Source organism: Meles meles, chromosome 9 (assembly GCF_922984935.1).
Source record: "Meles meles chromosome 9, mMelMel3.1 paternal haplotype, whole genome shotgun sequence".
Taxonomy (NCBI): domain Eukaryota; kingdom Metazoa; phylum Chordata; class Mammalia; order Carnivora; family Mustelidae; genus Meles; species Meles meles.
In genome coordinates this window covers 72,295,608-72,317,411 of record NC_060074.1, presented here as the reverse complement: position 1 = coordinate 72,317,411, position 21,804 = coordinate 72,295,608, and the positions used below count along the sequence as shown (strand labels likewise).

Genomic DNA, 21,804 nt, shown 5'->3' with positions numbered 1-21,804 from the left:
AAGAAGGGGCCTAACATGGAAGCTGCAGTCCTTTATAACCTAATCTTGAAGTGACATACTATTACTTCTGCCATATTCTATTGGTTACACAGACCAACACTGGTAAGAGGATTACACAAAGGTGTAAATACCAGGAGACAGGGGTCACTGGTGACTTGCAAGCTAACTCCCAAGAATAGCAATAATGTATTTTAGAGTGAAGAAATAACATGAATTCAGATTCAATGTCTGCCTGCCTGCCTGCCTGCCTGCCTGCCTGCCTGCCTGCCTTCCTTCCTTCCTTCCTTCCTTTCTCCCTCCTCTCTAGAGAGGGAGACAGCGCAACTGCGTCAGAGGCAGGACTGGAGGGGCAGAAGGAAAGAGATTTTTTTTTTTTTAAATTTTAAAAATTATTTATTTAAATTCAATTTAGTTAACATATAGTATATTTTATTAGTTTCAAGGGTAGAATTTAGTGATTCATCAGTTGCATATAATAACCATTGCTCTTTTACATCAAGTGCCCTACTTAATGCCCATCACTCAATTACCCCATCCCTCCACCAGCCTCCCCCCCAGCAACCCTCAGTTTGTTTCCTAGAGTTAAGAATCCCTTATGGTTTGTCTGCCTCTCTGTTTTCATCTTATTTTCCCTTCTCTTCCCCTGTGTCCATCTGTTTTATTTCTTAAATTCTGCATATGAGTGAACTCATATGGTATTTGTCTTTCTCGGACTGACTGACTTCTCTAAGCATAATACCCTCTAATTCTATTGATGTTGTAGCAAAAGGCAAGGTTTCATTCTTTTTTATGGCTGAGTGATATTGCATTATGTATAAATATATATTTATGTATAAATATATGAATATTATAAATAAATATATATAATATAATGTAATATTGCATTATATAAAATATATATTTATACATAGTATAAATATTATATATATCTCTTTCCATAGTTTGGCTCTTGTGGACATTGCTGCTGTAAACACTGGGATGCATGTCCCCCTTCTGATAACTATTTTTGTATCCTTTGGATAAATATCTAGTAGTGCAATTGCTGTAGTTCTATTTTTAATTTTTTGAGAAACCTCCATACCGTTTTTCAGAGTGACTGCTTCAGTTTGCATTCCTACCAGCAGTGTAAGAGGGTTCCCCTTTCCCCACATTCTTCCCAACATCTGTCATTTCCTGAGTTGTTAATTTTAGCCATTCTAACCAGTGTCAGGTGGTAGCTCATTGTGGTTTTGATTTGTGTGTCCCTGATGCTGAGTGATGTTGAGCATTTTTTCATGTGTCTATTAGTCATTTGTATGTCTTTGAAGAAATGTCTGTTCATGTCTTCTGCCCATTTCTTGACTGGGTTTTTTTTGTTTTTTGGGTGTTGAGTTTGATAAGTTATTTATGTATTTTGTATACCAGCCCTTTATCTGATAAGACATTTGCAAATATCTTCTCCCATTCTGTTGGTTATCTTTTGGTTTTGTTGACTATTTCCTTTGCTGTGCAAAAGCTTTTTATCTTGATGAAGTCCCAATAGTTCTTGTTAGCCTTTGTTTCCGCTTGCCTTGGGAGACCTCTCCAGCAAGAAGTTGCTGTGGCTGAGGTCAAAGAGGTTACTACCTGTGTTCTCTTTTAGGATTTTGGTGGATTTCTGTCTTGTATTTAGGTCTTTCATCCATTTTGAGTTTATTTTTGTGTATGGTGTAGCAAAGTGGTCCAGTTTCATTCTTCTATATGTGGCTATTCAATTTTCCAAATACCATTTGTTGAAGAGACTGTCCTTTTTCCATTGGATATTCCCTGCTTTGCTAAAGGTTAGTTGACCATAGAGTTGAAGGTCCATTTCTGGGTTCTCTATTCTATCCCATTGATCTGTATGTCTGTTTTTGTGCCAATACCATAGTGTCTTCACTACAACTTTGTAATAGAGCTTGAAGTCCGGCACTGTGAGGCCACAAGCTTTGGTTTTTCTCTTTCAACATTCCTTTGGCTATCTGGGGTCTTCTCTGGTTCCATACAAATTTTAGAATTATTTGTTCCAGGTCTGTGAAATATGTCAGTGGTATTTTGATAGGGATTGCATTGAATGTGTAGATTGCTTTGGGTAACAGACATTTTAACAATATTTTTTCTTCCAGTCCATGAACATGGAACGTTTTTCCATTTCTTTGTGTCTTCCTCAGTTTCTTTCATAAGTGTTCTATAATTCTCAGAACACAGATCCTTTGCCTCTTTGGTTAGGTTTATTCCTAGGTATCTTACGGTTTTTGGTACAATGTAAATGGGAACAATTCCTTGAATTCTCTTTCTTCTGCTTTATTGCGATGTATAGAAATGCAACTGACTCCTGTGGATTGATTTTATATCCTGCAACTTTGCTGAATTTCTGTATCAGTTCTAACAGTTTCTGGGTAGATGGAGTTCTTTGGGTTTTCTACATAGAATATCATATCATCTGCAAAGAGTGAAAGTTTGACTGCTTTGCCAATTTGGATGCCTTTTATTTCTTTTTGTTGTCTGATTGTTGAGGCTGGGACTTCCAGTATTATGTTAAACAACAGTGGTGAGAGTGGGCATCCCTGTTGTATTCCTAACCTTAGGGGAAAAGCCCTCTCTCTGTTTTCCCTGTTCAGGATGATATTTGCTGGGGTCTTTTGTATATGGCTTTTAGGATACTATCCCTACATGACAGAGAGTTTTTTTTTATCAAGAAAAGATGCTGTATTTTGACAGATGCTTTTTCTACATCTATTGAGAAGAACATATGGTTCTTGTCCTTTTATTAATGTAGTGTGTCACGTTGATTGATTTGAGGATGATTTGAACCACTCCTGCAGCCCAGGAATAAACTCCACTTGGTTGTGGTGTATAATCATTTCAGTATACTGTTGGATCCTATTAGCTAGTATCTTGGTGAGAATTTTTACAGCCATGTTCCTCAGGGATATTGGTTTGTAATTCTCCTTTTTAGTGGGGTCTTTGTCTGGTTTTGGGATTAAGGTATTGCTGGCCTCATAGAATGAGTTTGGAAGTTGTCCTTCCATTTCTATTTTTTGGAACAGTTTCAGAAGAATAGGTATTAATTCTTCTTTAAATGTTTGGTAGAATTTCCTTGGGAAACCATTTGGCCCTGGACTTTTTTTTGTTGGGGATATATATATATATTTTTAACTAGTTCAGTTTCTTTGCTGGTTATGGATCTTTTCAGGTTTTCTATTTTTTCTCCTCTCAGTTTTGGTAGTTTATATATTTCTAAGAATTTATCCATTTTTTTCCAGATTATCTAATTTATTGGCATATAATTGCTCATAATATTCTCTTGTAATTGTATTTCTTCAGTGTTTCTCTTTTCTTTTTGATAAGTCTGGCTAGTAATTTATCGATCTTATTAAATTCTTCCAAAGATCACTGATCTGTTCAGTTTAGTTTCACTGATCTGTTCTACTGTTTTTTATTTTTAAATTTCTGTATCATTGATTTCTGCTATAATCTTTATTATTTCTCTTCTGCTGGATTTAAGCTTTATTTGCTGCTCTTTTTCAAGTTCCTTTAGGTGTAAGGGTAAGTTGTGTATTTGAGATTTGTTTCTTGAGGAAAGCTTGTATTGCTATATATTTCCCTCTTCCTGCCTTAGCTGCATCCCAGAAATTTTGAACTGTTGTGTTTTCATTTTCATTTGTTTCCATGAATTTTTAAAATTCTTCTTTAATTTCCTGGTTGGCCCACTCATTCTTTAGTAGGATTTTATTTAACTTCCCTTTCAAATTTTTTCTTGTGGCTCAAGTTTTATAGCATTGTGGTCTGAAAATATCCATGACATATGATCTCTGTCTTTTTGTACTGGTTGAGACTTGATTTGTGACGTAATGTGTGGTCTGTTTTGGAGACTGTTCCCTCTGCATTTGAGAAGAATGTGTATTCTGCTGCTTTAGGATGTAATGTTATGAATATATCTGTGAAGTCCATCTGGTCCAATGTGTCATTCAAAGCCCTTGTTTGTTTACTTGTTGATCTTCTGCTTGGATGATCTGTCTATTGCTGTGAGTGGGAAATTTAAAGTTCCCTACTATTATTGTATTATTATCAATGAGTTTCTTTAATTTTGTTATTAATTGCTTTATATATTTGGCTGCTCCCAAATTAGGGGCATAAATATTTATAATTGTTAGATCTTCTTGTTGGATAGACCCATTTATTATGATATAATAAATATAATCATCTCTTTTTACATTCTTTGCTTTAAAATAATAGTTAAAAAAATAATAGTGATACAAGGATGACTACTCCAGCTTTCTTTTGATGTCCATTAACATGATAAATGGTTCTCTACCCTGTCGTTTTCAATCTGGAGGTGTGTGGGTCTAAAGTGCGTTTCATGTAAGCAGTATATTGATGGCTCTTATTTTTTTTAATCCGATACCCTGTGTCTTTTGATTAGAGCATTAAGTCCATTTACATTCAGAGTAATTATTGAAAGATATGAATTTAGTGCCACCAAGGCACTCCTACAATGTATTGCTTTTATGAAATTATGAACGATGTTTGTATATGTTCTGCCATGTTCTTTGGAGAAAGAGATATTTTGCTATAGTTACATTGAATTTAAGAGATGACCTTAACAAATTTGTGATTAGGATCATTCTTTAATTTACTTTTAATATCATTTGATGTTTTACTAATATAAGGCCCAGAGAATTCTCCTCATAAAATATTTAAAAGGTGGTGTTTAGCTAAGTTTACTTACCAAGTACTTAGTTGAAGGCAGGCTTTTTTCCTTCTAGATAGCTTATTTTATTTAGTAGGGAAGATCCTTCCGATGTTAAATAATAGGGAAGTAGTAGCAACGTACATTTATTTATTTATTAAGAGATTTTTTATTCATTTATTTGACAGACAGAGATTACAGGTAGGCAGAGAGGCAGGCAGAGAGAGAGGAGGAAGCAGGCTCCTTGCCAAGCAGAGAGCCCGATGCGGGGCTCGATCCCAGGACACTGGGATCATGACCTGAGCTGAAGGCAGAGGCTTTAACCCACGGAGCCACCCAGGTGCCCCGCAACTTACATTTATACAATGTGCTGGATTTGTAAAATGCTTTTCCCTCAATGTATGGGAATAGACAGATTTTTGGAGTTGATGCTTACTTAGAGGGAACTGTATAATTTGTTTTTTTGGGGGAAGGTTTCATAGACTCCTTACAGAGTGATGAGCACAGTGGTCTCTCCAGAGAAATAAAGCCATGCACACAATGGCAATTTCATAGTTCTGGGAAACCTTCAGAAGGGTGGATTTTAGGTTGAGAACTCTTTTGAAAGCAGATGTAGACCTCTGATGTCTCTGAAAGAAAGGAGTACTTTCTGATTTTCAAAATATAAAGGGAAGCACTGTACTGAGTAGAAATGTGTGTTTGTTTTCATTTTATATGTCTTCTAATTCACTTATCTTAATAATGGTTTTTGTTTCTGAATTTTGCTTCCTCTGTAGCATCTGGAGCATAAGAACAGTGCTTATTTTCTTCTTTTCCAAGAGAACAGAAAGAAATAGTAAGTTTAATTTCTAAATTCTTATAAATACATTTAAAAAAACACTTTCTGATAGTTTGTAACTGAATGGTAGGTTGTGAAATGGTGTATTGCAATGAAAATCTTGTAAATATTGAAGGTTTGTTATCAAGCATTTTGAATAATCAAGAGGATTCTCTCTTTGTGTTATTTTGTCTTGTTCATTTAGAATTTTTTTGCACAAAATGATTTCATTAATTCATCTCTTAAATTGAAAGAAATTATTTGTTAATCTTTATGCAAAATTTACATTATTATAGAGTAGAATATACTTAGACATCTTTTGATTTGTTCTATTAATTGTACCATTCTCTTTAACCTCATAGCTCCTAGACTTTTGTTTTTATGGAAATATGCAAATTGTGATAATATTTCCTTCTGTATTCTGTGTATGTATAGATTTTAAAGATTTTCAGGTCTTAAAAGTATGAGTTAGAATTTAACAAATGTATATAAATTTTATTTAAATGAACTTTATATGTGACTTCCTTATTCTTTTCTTGTTAACTTTTCATTGTGGAAAATTTCATATACAAGATTACATATTCAAAAGTAGGGTAAATAGTATAATAAGTCCTCATATACCTATCACACAACATAAGCAACCATCAACTCATGGTCAGTCTTGTTTAATTTTTAACTCTATCTACTTATCTACCTACTGTATTATTTTGAAGTATATCCTAGTTATATCTATCCATGACAGGCTTTTAAAAAAATACATTATATAGTACATTATCATTAATGTAATATAATACATTATCCTACCTGAAAAGGAATTCTTAATATCACAAAATATTAAACACATTTTGTTTGTTTAATTCAAGATCCGAATAAGGTTCATACAGATATATGACTTTCAAACTGCCCCCCTGAGTTATGGCTTCTCTCCAACCTGGTTTAGGCTCACTGGGCTAGCCCAGTGACCATTCCTTGCAGATACCCTTGATTCCTTTGCTCCTCTTTTGCATCCTGCTTGTCTGGCAAAAACTGTACCTTCTTTAAATACAATTACATGCTTAATCTATGACTGGCAAGACTCTATCCTGGTTAAAACTTTCATAAGCTTGATCTGTCCCTGCATCAGAAAAGCTAAATTTATTAGAGGAAAATCATACAGCATACTGACCAGACTTACTTTTTTTAAAAGATTATTTATTTATTTGAGAGAGAGAACATGAGTTGGGGGGCTGTGGAGGAGCAACGGGAGAGGGAGAAGCAGATTCCCTGCTGATCAGGGATCCTGATGTGGGGCTCAATTCCAGGACCCTGGGATCATGACCAGAGCCAAAGGCAGATGCTTAACTGACTGAGCCACCTAGGTGCCCCTGACCAGACTTATTTTAAATCTATATTGTAAATATTAAATGTATACTCACTACTGTTGCACAGTCCTATTTCATAGTTTCTTAGAAAATTCACTTTTTTCTCTTAAAGAGTATTTTTTGAGATGGTATTTCTCTTCAAATAACTAATACCTGCCTTCCTGCAAATAAAAACCAAACCAAAATAAAACCAACCAATCGGGGCGCCTGGGTGGCTCAGCCTTCAGCTCAGGTCATGATCTCAGGGTCCTGGGATCGAGCCCCTGCATGGGGCTGTCTGCTCAGCAGGGAGCTACTTCCTCCTGTCTCTCTGCCTGCCTCTCTGCCTACTTGTGATCTCTCTCTCTCTGTGTCAAATAACTAAATAAAATCTTTAAGAAAAAAAAAAAAAGATAAAACCAACCAATCAACCAACCAAATAAAAATTCAAAATTCACAAACAAGCAAAACCCCACAAAAATCTACCTGGTCACTCTCATGTGTTAGTCTCACTTTATGGAGAAAATAGATATAAACAGATGAGAGCTACCTCCACCACCAAATATATCAAGTTAGCTCCATCTGTTACTCAGTGTGTTGTCATCCTTCTGTGGTAGTCTGGAAGACTGACCATGATTCCATCTATGGCTAAGCTCTCCATTTATGCTTTGGATTTTGGATATTCTGGCCATCTCAAGAATTTTGTTCTTGCAGTTATTATCTCTTCCTGCCGTTATCCTCTTTTGTATTAGCTATTTCTATTTGGTTGTCTCTCTTGGTATATAATCTCCCTTCCATATAAACAGCTGGGGGAAAACCCTGTCCTGACTTCATATTCCCTTTAATCTACCATGAGTTTCTCTCTCCCCTTCAAAGTCCTGTCATCTCTACCTCCAACATTATTTCAGATCTGACCACTTCTAACCTGCTTACTATTACTACTGTTCTAATTCAGGTGATCATCATCTCCTACTTATACTAGGAGTGGCTTCCTAACTAGTCTATTTTTGAGGTATATTTAGTTGTGTCTTTTCTGTTTCAAATTCTCTATTCATTTCCCATGGCAACTAGAGTAAATCTGAATTATTTTATCCTACTTTCTGGCTTATGCCCATTCTCTAACTTCATCTCTTTTCTACTCTATTTTTTTTGCTTTGCTCCAGCCACATTGACTATCTTTTTGTCCTACAGATAAGTTTTAATTCTCTGAATATCAGTTTCCTAATTTGTAAAGTGGAAACCTATATTATCATCATCATAAACATAAAATGTTTAGGATGGATTATTATGAGCCTTAAGTGAAACTATATGCCAAAATATATAAAAATTGCAAAGTGTTAATATACATATGGACTGATGGTGCTGATTTTTCTTTTCTGTTCCTTATTCTTTTTTCTTTTTCTTTTTTTTTTAATTTTTCTTGTCTTATTTAATGGGTTAGGACTCAGTATAATAGTGAATTGAAGTGGGAATAGCAGATTCCTTGTCTAGTTTCCGATTCTCAGTGGAAAAGCTTTTAATTTTTATCATTAAATATTATGTTTGCTGTGGTTTTAAAAAATACTGATACTATCATATTAAGGAAAATAAGCATATGGTGTTGTTTCCAGTGATATTTGATATTTGGTAGATAACAGGAGGTCAGGAATAAGTTTAAAACAAATATGCTCTCTGACCTCATAGAACTAACAAAATAGTAGAAAATATAAGAAAACTTACTTTAAAAGAGTGCTTGGAAACACTTTTCTAAGGAAATTAAATGTTTGAATGTTTTAACTTACAAATAGTCACATCAGGCACATAATTATATAAAGGGGTTGCTTTAAAAATTTACTTCAAGGACCCTTTTATTTAAAAAAATCTACTAATTCATTTGAATAGGTATTACATGTACATTTAAAATAGACTACAGAAAAGATTATCTTACTGTCCTACAAATATATTTTTTTAGCATCAAGTCAGCCTGAAGCTATTGATTATGTCCTTGTTTTTTGTTCTGTATTAGTTTTATTTCCTTTGTTTTATGCTTTGAATATAGTATAGATTAAGGGTTGGCAAACTGTAGCCTGTGGGCCAAGTCCTGCCCACTACCTTGTACAGGTCATGACTTAAGAATGCCTTTTAGGGGCGCCTGGGTGGCTCAGTTGGTTAAGTGGCTGCCTTTGGCTCAGGGTCCTGGGATTGAGCCCTGCATCAGGCTTCCTCCTCCCCAAGGAGCCTGCTTCTCTCTCTGCCCCTTCTCCTGCTTGTGCTCTCTTTCAAACAAATAAAATCCTAAAGAAAAGAATGATTTTTACATTTTCAAATCATTGAAAAAATTCAAAAGAATATTTTGTGACATTACATTTATATGAAATTCAGATTTCTGTTTTTACTGGACCAAAACGCTGCCCATTCGTTTAAATGTTGTCTGTAGCTGCTTTCATCCTACAGTGGCAGAGTTAAGTACTTGTAGCAAACTGTATGTGGTGCTCTCATCTCAACATGTACAACATGTACAATAAATGACACATTTATAACTTGACATTTCATGTGCTGTATGTATTGTGACAATTTTATTTTTTTTAAATTATCAATGCATACTCAACATGTAAAAACAATAAAAGAAAAGATTGGACTTTAAATGTTGCATTTTTAAGGCATAGTGGACTGTGCTAAAAGAATACAAATAAACATTGACGTTTCCATATTAAGTACTCATGATACTCCCAACTCACAGAAAAGTAATGGTCAGAAAAAGTAAAACATTTAAAATGGAATATCTCATCATAGCTGAATTTCTTCATAAAAATTAAAAGTGAAAATGGAGCTTCAATCCAGTAAGTTTCTGGGTGGCTTATTAGTGAAGCAGGGAAAGCCATTTATTTACCAATGGTGAATTAATTGAATTGTGTTTGATTGCAGCAGCTGAACAAAATGTGTTCAGAGAAGGTATACTTGCGTAGTTAGTAAGTAGCCTTTTGGCATGAACAATTGCTTGAAGAACTGAGAATATTGGAAGCAAGATAGTTAATTTAAAAACATGGCAAATGATTCCAAGTGATCTTCCTTGGCTCTGATATTGCTCAATTGTAGTTTATTTGAGGAATCAATTTTGAGCTTGAAGTTATTGAATTAACTTCTACATAAAATCTCTATAAAACAACTGCAGGACAGAATATTTTCAAAGTTGAAAAAACACCAGTTCAGTCCAACCTGAAGTGGAATCTGCTAAGATGTGTTATAAATATTGGTGGTAAAATATTTCCAAAGAAGATACACACATGGCCAGCAGACGCATGAAAAGATACTCAACATCATCAATCAACAGGGAAGTACCAATCAAAACTACAATGAGATACCATCTCACACCTGTTAGAAAGGCTAAATTCAAAAAGATAAGAAACAAATATCAGTGAGGATATGGGGAAAAAGAAACCCTTGTGCACTGTTGGTGGGGAGGTAAATTGGTACAGCCATTGTGGAGAATAGTTTGGAAATTTCTCAAAAAATTAAAAATAGAAATACCATATGATCCAATAATTCAACTAGTGGGTATTTACCCAGAAAAAATGAAAACACCGACTTGAAAAGATAATATGCATCCCTATGTTTATTGCAGCACTGTTTACAATAATCACAGAAGTAACCAAAGTGCCTATCGATAGACAAATGGATAAGGAAATGTGGTGTGTATATAAATAAAATGTACACTGTGGAATATTACAGACCATAAAAAAGATGAGACTGCCATTTGAGACAACATGGATAGACCTAGAGAGTATTATGCAAAGTGAAATAAGTCAGACTGAGAAAGATAACATATGATTCTACCCATAAATGGAATCTTAAAAAAAACAAAAATAAAAAGCAGAATCAGACCTGTAAATACAGAGAATAAATTGATGATTGACAGAGGAGAGGGTAGTGGGAGATTGAGTAAAATGGTAAAGGGGGGAGGGAGATATAGGCCTCAAGTTATGGAGTGAGTAGGTCATGGGAATAAAAGCCACCGCATAAGAAATAGTCAGTGATACTGTAATAGTGATGTAACAGGACATATGGTAGCTACACTTGTGAACATAGCATAATGTATAAACTTGTCAAATCACAAAGTTGTATATCTGAAACTAATGTAGCATTGTGTGTCAACTATACTAAAAGAATGTGGGAAGCAGAAAAAGGCTTATTTGGATTAATGTACAAACTTGTGAAATTGTAAGGTGTTTTAATTTTGTGGTTATTCATTGTGTTATGTGACAGCGGGTACTTTGCCAAGCATAATTGAATCTACCGTGTGTTATTAAATTAGTAGTGTCAATGGGAACTTCATTTACTCTCATGAGCTTAACCATTGTCAATTATGTGAACTTTAATCAGAAATAGAAGCTGACTATTATAACCTGCCCAGCCCCACAGCAGTTTGATGGTTCAGCAGTGGTAAAGTTTTATTGTGATATTTTGAGCTCAGGGCCTAGAGTGTAATATTTCTGCATGCAAAGAATCACTTTCAACCACTGTGATTGAATGCTGACTGGCTTTGGAAAATTAGCTTTTGCTGCAGAGTTGATAATGGTTCTTAAGGAATTCAACCTGAGATTGCAAGACAAAACAGTCCTTATGTGCAAAACCTAAACGCTATAAAGTCATTTCGGAAACAAATATCATTGTAATAACACAAAGTAATTTTTTAAAAAGACTGTGAAAGTTAAAACAAGAAGCATGATCTCTATTCCCCCAGAAATTTGCATCAAGTATGTGATCGGAGCCCAAACGATAGTTCTAGCAGTTTTTCACACTTGATCTTAGCCAAAAGAGAAGCGATCCAGCAGTGATTTTCAGACTTCAAGAAGTGCAAATGAAGTTTCCATATTGCACAATCTATTTAACTGTACAATTGAGGGGCTTCCACTTATTTTCAATTGGAAGTGATTAATTTCCAATGTAATGATAAGAAAAGGCAAATATAGAAGAATTAAAGAATTCTATAAATGCTTTCCAAACAATGAATATCCTCAGTTAAAATCATGTGCTTGTCGATTGATTTCAGTATTTAGCAGTACCTATATGTGTGAAAAAACATTTTCAAAAGTCAAATGTGTGAAATCTCATGACAGATCAACATTAATGCATTAATATTTGCAATCGGTTTTGATGATAGGAAACTGCAACTTTGAACCTCATTTAAGTGAAATATTATCTAGACCCCCAAAAGAAAATAATTTTATTCTTTTCAATGATAGACCTATGTTACAAAAAATTGAACTTAATTATTATTACATTTGAATTTTGTCAGTAAAGATTTATGGAAATTTGTTCATTCTTTTGCTTTAAAAGTACTTATTTGATTTTGCCTTTTGGCCCATAATCCCAATATTTACTGTCTGGCCTTTTATGGAAAAAATTTTCTGACGTCTGAATTAAGGAATAAATATCTCATTGCTCTTCTCTAACTATAGATGACTATTCTCTTTACACATGTTAGCAGACTTTTTTCCCCCTTTAGTATTAAGTTGGCTAACACATTAAAAACTAAAATATTGAAAAATTATAGTAAAATCTTTGTATAAGTTTGTCTTTGGAATTTTACATAAATAGCATACTTTGATTTGGGTATTCAGATGTTTGCTATCCTGGAACTTTAATGAAGAAATAATAATTTTATTTGTAAAAATAATTAAAATTATTAATTACTTAAATTCTATTTGATAAAATGTTTAGGTCTTTTTAAATTTTGAAAGGTATTTTATTCTATGTAAAGTCAATTTTTCCCTACTTAGCTTTGTAATATATAGGCAACAGTATGAAATATATATGTGTGAAGATTGAGATAATTTTTATCTGTACACATCAGTGAGAAATTCCAAAATAAGACAGTTTCCTTGTTTGCTCAATATATATAATTTGGCATACTGTTTTTAAGATATCTAAGTATCTTAATATCTGATTTAGCTTTGATTTAAATCTTGTTTTCTAGATGAAGCATTGGATGATTTAAAATCCCAGAAGAAAAAAATAGTAAGTTAACTTATTTAAAATTTATGTAAAACAAATACACTAAGAACTGAATAAACAGTGTTTATGTGTTATACATTATGACCATCCAAGTAACAAGTATGGATAGCATTTTAATGATGAAGCTAAATTATGAATATTTTTGCTAATTAATTATGATTGACAGGAAAAAGTAGTTATGTGGACTTTTTTTTGAGTCTGAGAATCTATGCAGTTGTAAGCTGAGAAGCAAGTAAATGAATCATTGGAAGGTTAAATGAGGCAGAGGGGTAAAAAGGTGGGTATCCAGATTGATAATTAGGGTTAAAAAAGGATCAAACATCTACATAAGTCACTTCTCAGGTTTTCTGGACAGAATAAGGCTAGGTAAGACTAGAAGAGAGGGGATCAAGAAGATTGGTTGTAAAAGTCAAATTTAACATGAAAAGGCTGAAGAAAGGAGGAAAGAAAGAATTTTTTTTCTTTCATTTTCTATCAGCAGCTCTGATCACATAGGTATCTCTTGTGGGGCTAGTTAACTGTGTCCTTCGGATGTTTGGAAAGGCGGCCAAGCATAAGAGAAGAAGGGCCCTAGCTATTTATAGGTTATTATCATACCCTCTAATAAGTGAATTGAACTTGGTGTTTGACTTGAATTTACATATGCCTTTTTATATAATTATTTTTGAAGTATGAAAATGATAATTGATAACAGTGGCTTGTTATGTAGAAACTTAATGAAATTTAATCAGATGCATATGATCATTGTATTTTAGTGTAACATGTAGTAAGTAACAATTATGAAACTAATAAAAATTATGAAAGTTCAGATTAGTGTAAAAATTGTTCTGTGAGGGCGCTGGGCTGGCTTGGTTGATAGAACATGCAGCTCTTGATCTTGAGGTTGTGAGTTCAACCCCCACATTGGGCCTAGAGCTTACTTAAAAAAAAATTGTTTTGTGAATTGGTAATAAAAGACACTGGTCTTGAGAGTTTAAGTGCTTGAAAAATAAAGAACTTTAATTGTGAAAGGATTTCTTATTTGTTTGAGCTTCTTCAGTGTTCTGCGAATTATTTACCAACATTGCAGGACATTTTTAATGGTCCTGAAACATAGAAATATTCCGTTATATCTTATTATATTTCTTTAATTCCATGCATTATGTAACAGCCATAAATTCAAAGTGAGGAAATACTGATAGTTCTCGGTAATATAGAAATTGTGATATGATTAGTTTGGTTTGCTTAAAAAGAAGGGCTGATAGAGGTGATCAGAGTTAAGCCCTACTTGTACCAAAATGGAGAAATTTTTCTTAAAATAGAAAATATAAGGAAGATAAAAAAGGAAAAAAAAAATTTAAAAAGAAATTTAAGTGAAGAGAAGTTGATCCAATATCAGTGCTGTCCCATGACCAGAAAGCAGAATCTTGGAAAACAGGTGATTGGGCAAAAAAGAGTAACAGAGCAGACTTGGAAAACTGAAAAGACAAGCTAAGCTATTTACTTCTTTAATAGCTGTCGAAGGAAGGACAACATAAAGCTGTTTCATCTAGGCCTCACAGTTGGAAAATTCACTTCAGGGCCAAGAGTTGTCTATATTTAAATGGTTCAAGAGGCGTCAATATTACAGAATAGTTTAGTATGCCATATTTCTTGCAGTATAATTTAAGAAAAATAAGTTGGCTGTTCCAACTCATTTTATTAATTAGGGAACAATTTGCATTGACTTGACTATTGTTGGTTATGACGGTTACTACTGGAAACTTCACCCCTGGACTTTATACTCAAGCCCTTAACAGAACTGCTTTGTTTGAGTTGCTTTATACTTACTTTGTTTAGAACAATAGGTGTTAAGGGTGAGTTAGTAAGAAGCACAGTGCGTGCTGATCTTTGTGCTGGTAATGAGAGGAAAAAGAAGGGGCACTACTTTTGAACAAAAGCTAAATGTAATCAAAATTGGTCTTGTTATTGCACTACTGGGTATTTACCCTAAAGATACAAACATAGTGATCCGAAGGGGCACGTGTACCCGAATGTTTATAGCAGCAATGTCTACAATAGCCAGACTATGGAAAGAACCTAGATGTCCATCAACAGATGAATGGATCAAGAAGATGTGGTATATATACACAATGGAATACTATGCAGCCATCAAAAGAAATGAAATCTTGCCATTTGCGACGACGTGGATGGAACTAGAGCGTATCATGCTTAGTGAAATAAGTCAATCGGAGAAAGACAACTATCATATGATCTCCCTGATATGAGGACATGGAGAAGCAACATGGGGGGGTAGGGGGATAGGAGAAGAATAAATGAAACAAGATGGGATTGGGAGGGAGACAAACCATAAATGACTCTTAATCTCACAAAACAAACTGGGGGTTGCTGGGGGGAGGTGGGATTGGGAGAGGGGGAGCGGGCTATGGACATTGGGGAGGGGAGGCGAACCATAAGAGACTATGGACTCTGAAAAACAACCTGAGGGTTTTGAAGGGTCAGGGGTGGGAGGTTGGGGGAACAGGTGGTGGGTGATGGGGAGGGCACGTTTTGCATGGAGCACTGGGTGTTGTGCAAAAAGAATGAATACTGTTACGCTGAAAAAAAAATAAATAAAAAGGGAAACAGTGAAAAAAAAAATTGGTCTTGTTCATGGATGTTTAAGTTTAAACTCTACATTAGCTTTGAAAATACTTTTATTATTAAAATGCCTGTAGGAAAATAACTATCAGTCCAAAAATATTCAGCCCCTATCCCTCCTCCTTCAATAACAAAATGAAAACCAATTATATTTACTACTTGACATTTTATTAAAGGTGGTTTCCTTAGGGATGCATCTCTTTATTCTGAATAGATTTGTAAAATAATACATAATTTGTGTAAGTGTAATTTTAAGAATGAACATGAATTAGTAATTGATTAAAAAGTTAAATTAGGAAAATTAGTATCTTGACAATGATCTAAAATCTAAGACCTTAATGTAAGTATTTACTTATTGAAATAAAACTAAAAATTAATCTCTAATTATCTAAAAAACTCCCAAGTCTAGATGTGTACATTTTGCTATTCAAAAAAAATTCAGCTTTTGAAAAAAAAAATTAGCTTAATAGATAATCCCTTTGCATCATGAACATTCCATCAACACAGTTCCAAATCAAGATCCATCAGAACATGAGTCAAAATTTAAGTGTGTTCATGAAAATACTATACTTTTCCAAGAATAGTATTTCTTTTTTCCCTTTTTTTTTTTTTTTTTTTTAGATTTTATTTATTTCAGAGAGAGAAAGCCTGGGCCAGCTCACAAGGGAGGTGGGGGGTGGGAGATGAACAGAGCGGGAGGGAGAGGGAAGGGAAGAATCTCTAAGCAGGCTCCAGCGGCAGGGCTGAATCTCATGACCCTGACATCATGACCTGAGTGAAAACCAAGAGTCGACCTACTGAGCTCAACTGACTGAGGTACCCTGGTGCCCCTCAAGAATAGTATTTCTATGTGGTAATTCCTTTCTGGCATTTCTCAGGAAATTTGTGTTTTTCTGAATTTTGAGAAAAATCAGTTGAGAAATTAGGAACATAGGAGGAAGTGTTATAATTCTGAGTATTATAGCCTAACAATTAACTACAAATGTTACTGCTTCAAAGAAATCCGCTACTGCCAGTTGAAAGAAAGAGCAAGAGGGGCGCCTCGGTGGCTCAGTTATAGCCTCTGCCTTCAGCTCAGGTCATGATCCCAGGGTCCTGGGATCAAGCCTCACATGGGGATCTCTGCTCCGCAGGGAGCCTGCTTCCTCCTCTCTATCTCTGCCTGCCTCTCTGTCTGCCTACTTGTGGTCTCTGTCTGTCAAATAAATAAATAAAATCTTAAAAAAAAAAAAAAAAAGAACAAGAAATGCTGACATGCTGAGCTATAGGTTAATATGGACATTTGTGGGAACAGGACAGGAGCATGCAGTAGAGAGGTCTTACGGTCTAATTAATCAGTCAGATTTGCTTTTGTGGCCATGTTATGTTTTATGGGCCCCATTTCTTGTTAATGGTGAGTTATTCTTACATAAGTAATAATAAGCTTATACACATGATATATTTTATGTACAATCCTATGAATGACATTCTATGAAATAAATTTTAAAAGCAAAAGAAGTACTTAAATTAGCAAGTTCAGCATGTAATTCTGTGTAGGGCTGTTGACCTCACTAGAAGTTTCAAATGCTGTATTTTTATATTACCCAATAATTTTTGCTGCCATTTTCCAGTATTTGAATATTCATTGTAGGCTACAGATCTTTGTAAATACTTTAACAGAAAAAATGCAGAGAGAAAAGATGTGACTATTATTATGTGTGAAATCAGAAAATGATGTAAAATCTGAACTAGTAAAAACAGTATTGATTTCAGCAGTATAACCAAAATCAGGATAAGCAGACAGTATTTTCATCATTGTAAAAAAGATGAGTTTAAATAATGCAACATATACCCTAATGCTGTGTGTTGAAGATGGTTTGGGGCACACTTCTAATAATTTGACGAGTACGTAACAAAAGAAATTTTTCTATATCTAGAATATTTGGCACAAAGCAAAGATCAAGAATATTGGATAGAGCAATTGATGCTCTGTTTTAAAATTTTATTTCAAGAATGATAATTTACATATTAAATATTTGTAGGATTACCTTTTAAAATTAAAAATTATTTTCTGACATTTGTATTCATGTTCCCTTCTTTTAGTGTTATCTATGATGAAATGTCTATATCAGGTAGAAATAATTTTTACATGTTATTGAAATACATAATCTTGTCAAAATAATAAACTACGTTTATTTTCTTTTTTAAATAAAAAGCCCTGAAACTTTTAGTATAATTTATCACAGAAGAACAATTTAAAAAATTTAAAAATATGTTATGAAAAACACAATGCAACTTATATTTTAGGGAGTTTTGAGAATCTAATTTTCATTCCTGAATCCTGGGATGAATATGTTGCATATTGGAAACACTGCTGTTTTCAGACCCATTCTGTATAATCAGGGTATCACTAATGATTATGTGTTTTTGTGTTAGGTACTGTTAGAAACTCTTTCTCATACATTATTATATTTAAAGTGCCTAACAGTGCTATGAAGAAAATATTAGTGTATCTGCCTTTCAAAAAGAGAAACTGAGGCCAGTGGAATTGCTCAGAATCTTTCTATGTAATTAAGAATGGAGATGTGCTTTGAACCCAGATTTTTTCTGACTTCGGAGTTTAAGATTTATGTTTTTTACACTAATCTGAATGTCTCTGTTTAAAACAAGTTATTCACCGGGGTGCCTGGATGGCTCAGTGGGTTAAGCCGCTGCCTTTGGCTCAGGTCATGATCTCAGGGTCCTGGGATCGAGTCCCGCATCGGACTCTCTGCTCAGCAGCGAGCCTGCTTCCCTCTCTCTCTCTCTGCCTGCCTCTCTGTCTACTTGTGATCTCTCTCTGTCAAATAAATTAAAAAAAAAAAATCTTAAAAAAAAAACCAAGTTATTCACCTAAAATGTTGTATGAATACATGTGTTAATTAAGCAATTATGTGAAAAAATTTTGCTAGAGGTGCTAAAGAAAAGGAGAATAGTTTTACATCTTTTAGTGCTTTAAAAAATGACTATTGAAGATACGTTACATGAACATAGACATAAAAATGAATACTTGCTGAACAATGTACCAAGTGTTGCAGTCATTTGTTGAAGTTGCATTTTGGTTTTGAGTTTTGTGTATTGTTTTAAAAAGCACAGTGTTACCTAATCTTTTTTTTTTTTTTTTTTCTCATTTTATTTATTTTTTCAGCACCCAGTGCTCCATGCAAAACATGCCCTCTCCATTACCCACCACCTGTTCCCCCAACCTCCCACCCCTGACCCTTCAAAACCCTCAGGTTGCCCCAACCTCCCACCCCTGACCCTTCAAAACCCTCAGGTTGTTTTTCAGAGTCCATAGTCTCTTATGGTTCGCTTCCCCTCCCCAATGTCCATAGCCCGCTCCCCCTCCCCCAATCCCACCTCCCCGCAGCAACCCCCAGTTTGTTTTGTGAGATTAAGAGTCATTTATGGTTTGTCTCCCTCCCAATCCCATCTTGTTTCATTTATTCTTTTTAAGCCTAGCAGTCATCTTCATTTATATCTGTGTGGTCCACATCAGTGGCCAAAAGCCCCATGTATCTTTTAAATTTACATTGTTTAAAATGGAATAAAACTACAATTCCATTCCTCAGTTGCACAAGCAACATTTGTCATATATGGCTTAGTGGTTACTGCATTGTGAAGATATAAGCCATTTCTATCATTACATAAAGTTCTATTGCCACAACATTGGTCTAAAACATTAAAAATTAATTGGATTTAGTTTGTTGATATTCCATGTAGATTCCTTGTAGACTTTGTAGATTTAGGGATATATGATATATCCTTTTTTTTTTAATCTTGATTACCAGTTTTTCTCAACTCTGAAGTTTTCTTTACATTTCCTTTACATTAGAACATTAAACTTGATTGTTTTGAGAATTTATCATAATTTTGAAATAATTAGGAAAATGTTTTATTTTCACTAAACCAAGGTTAAATCATTCATCTAAGCACTTAGCTTCTTAAATGTTGAATTGAATTTTTAATAAGGACCCCATTAACTACTGTTGGGTAGCATATTTTTAACTGTATTTTAAACTTGGTAAATGTGCTCTGTGTTGTATTCTAAAATAAATGACCTTTTGAATAAATGTGACATTTAATGAATCTAAGTGGCTGTCCTTGGTCACTGAGAAGGAAAAGGTCCCATTCCAATTTTTACAAAGCATTTTCTTCTACACATTAGCTATTTGTCATAATACAACTCTCTTATACTAAAATTAAACTTTTTCTGATACTGGGCCATAACTGCTAAAATGATACTTTACTAGTTATTGCTTTTTAAATTAAATCCTGACTGACTTGAGTGTATTGTAAATAAAATGCTGTAATAATGAACTGTTTTAATTACAGCCCCTAGTGTGTGGATAGAACTCAGTAAAATTTTTACTTAAATTCTTACTGTGGTTTTTTTCCCCTCTAAAGTTGTTTGAATCTAAGTAAAAAAGGGGGAGTTTCAGCTCTTAAAGTCATTTGAGCAAATTCCATGGCTGTTCTCCCAGTTAGTGAGTTTTCACAGCATTTGCAGCAAGCTAATTGCTTCTGCTAATAAATAATCTAAAATCGATGCTGACAGCAGTTAATTGGCACAGAGATTTTATTTTGTAAAGCTCTTGGCTAACGACCTTCTTTAAATTAATAGCATTAAGTGCTATGAGGAAATAAATCTGAGGAATTGCCTGTCATTTGCTTGTCATGTCTAATAACTTCCAATAATGATGGCTGATAGATTTTTGCACATTCCATTATTGAAGTTGGTGCATGTAATTATTCTCCTCATTATATGTAAACAATTAGCAGTATTTGGTATTTCCTTGCAGTAAAGCTGTTAAATACAAGTAACATATTAGAGGTTAGAAGCCATTTTAAAATGTAGATTTTAATTATTTGACTGTAGGAAGTCTTTGATGCTATCTGAATATATTGTATGCTGTTTATTTTAAGCATTGTACTTGAACACTTTTGGAATAGGACTTATAAAAGTAAGTCGTGTGTATGTTTTAAAGTGTGACAATTTACGGAAATTTTTGTTCGTAGCTTGAAGAAGTCATGGAAAAAGAAACTTACAAAACGGCTAAATTAATTCTTGAAAGGTTTGATCCAGACTCAAAGAAAACAAAGGTAAGGTTTTTATATCACTCTAATTTATTATAAATAGTGCATTGTAGTAGGTCACTGTAATAACATTATTGTAATTGACAGGAGCTTGAGCCGCCATCTACTGGAGCAGCTGTAACTGCAAGACCTGGACAAGGTAAATAACTTTGTAGAAACTGCTGCTGCTGTTGGAAAGATCCATATTTATCCAAGTGAGTTCAAAAGTGTGATAGAGGTGTGTAGAAACTTACGTAGAATGCTTTTATGTTAATTTATATTTGGTAATACAGGTTATGACTTGGAGTGGGTGGCAATAAATTTATTTCATTTTGATCTTTTAGGAATATGTTGAGTAAAAATGTTATCTGTTGAGATAAATATGTAATTGGTTTTAAGTTTTTGAAATTTAAATAATTTCACCAGTATTTTGTAAGGTTTTTTTTCCCCTTTCAAATGAGAACCTCTTAGCATACCTTATGAAAATCCTCACAGGGGCACCTTAGTGGCTCAGTTGGTTAAACATCTGACTCTTGGTTTTGGCTCAGGTCATGATCTCAGGGTTGTGTATTGAGCCCTGTATCAGGCTCTGCACTCAGCTTGGAGTCTGCTTAAGTTTCTCTCTCCCTATCTTTCTGCCGCTCCCCTCCATGCTCTTGTTTTCTCTTTCTCTCTCAAATAAATACATCTTAAAAAAAATTCTTCTATTTTTATGATTTATTTTTGAGGAATTTAATGAAGATTTTTGTCAGGCTTGAAGTTTATTCTAAACACTTTTATTTAGGAAGATAGTAAAATAATTTAGAATTTAGAATTTCTAATAATTTAGAAAGAATTAGAATTAGTGCTATATAGTAATATTAACTCGCTTTTTGAAGTTATCAGATTATTAGTGAAACCATCATTTTAATATCATTGAATATTATGTAAAAGTTAAAAAGTCATTATTTTAAGTGGCTACATGAAGTAATTCTAAGACTGACATGTGAAAAGATATTTTTGAGTTTGCGTTGGCTTTCCTCTTTGTTCTTTTCTCTAGACGTAATAATAGAGCTTATAAGACTTGTTGAAATATAGAATATATTATTTTTAAAAATGTAAACTTCTGTTCTTATAAATCATCAGAATTGTAGCTTGGTTTATAATGTTAGGATGACATTTAGAACTTGGAGAAGTCACTTCTTTTATAAATGTCCACAAAGACCATGGGTTCTAAATGAGCCATAAGAGTTTTAGGTTTTCTGATTGGC

At 33.9% G+C, this 21,804-nt stretch overlaps 1 protein-coding gene across 3 annotated transcripts in view; it reads left to right on the top strand.

Moving 5' to 3' along the window:
* Window positions 1–21,804, top strand: part of LNPK (lunapark, ER junction formation factor) — an 86,347-nt gene that overhangs the window by 26,321 nt on the left and 38,222 nt on the right. For all 3 annotated transcript variants that reach the window (XM_046019750.1, XM_046019748.1, XM_046019749.1), the window contains exons 5-8: window positions 5,467–5,525; window positions 12,804–12,844; window positions 20,498–20,581; window positions 20,663–20,714. In XM_046019750.1, coding sequence (XP_045875706.1) covers window positions 5,467–5,525; window positions 12,804–12,844; window positions 20,498–20,581; window positions 20,663–20,714 — 236 coding nt within the window. The remainder of the gene's footprint in view (window positions 1–5,466; window positions 5,526–12,803; window positions 12,845–20,497; window positions 20,582–20,662; window positions 20,715–21,804) is intronic.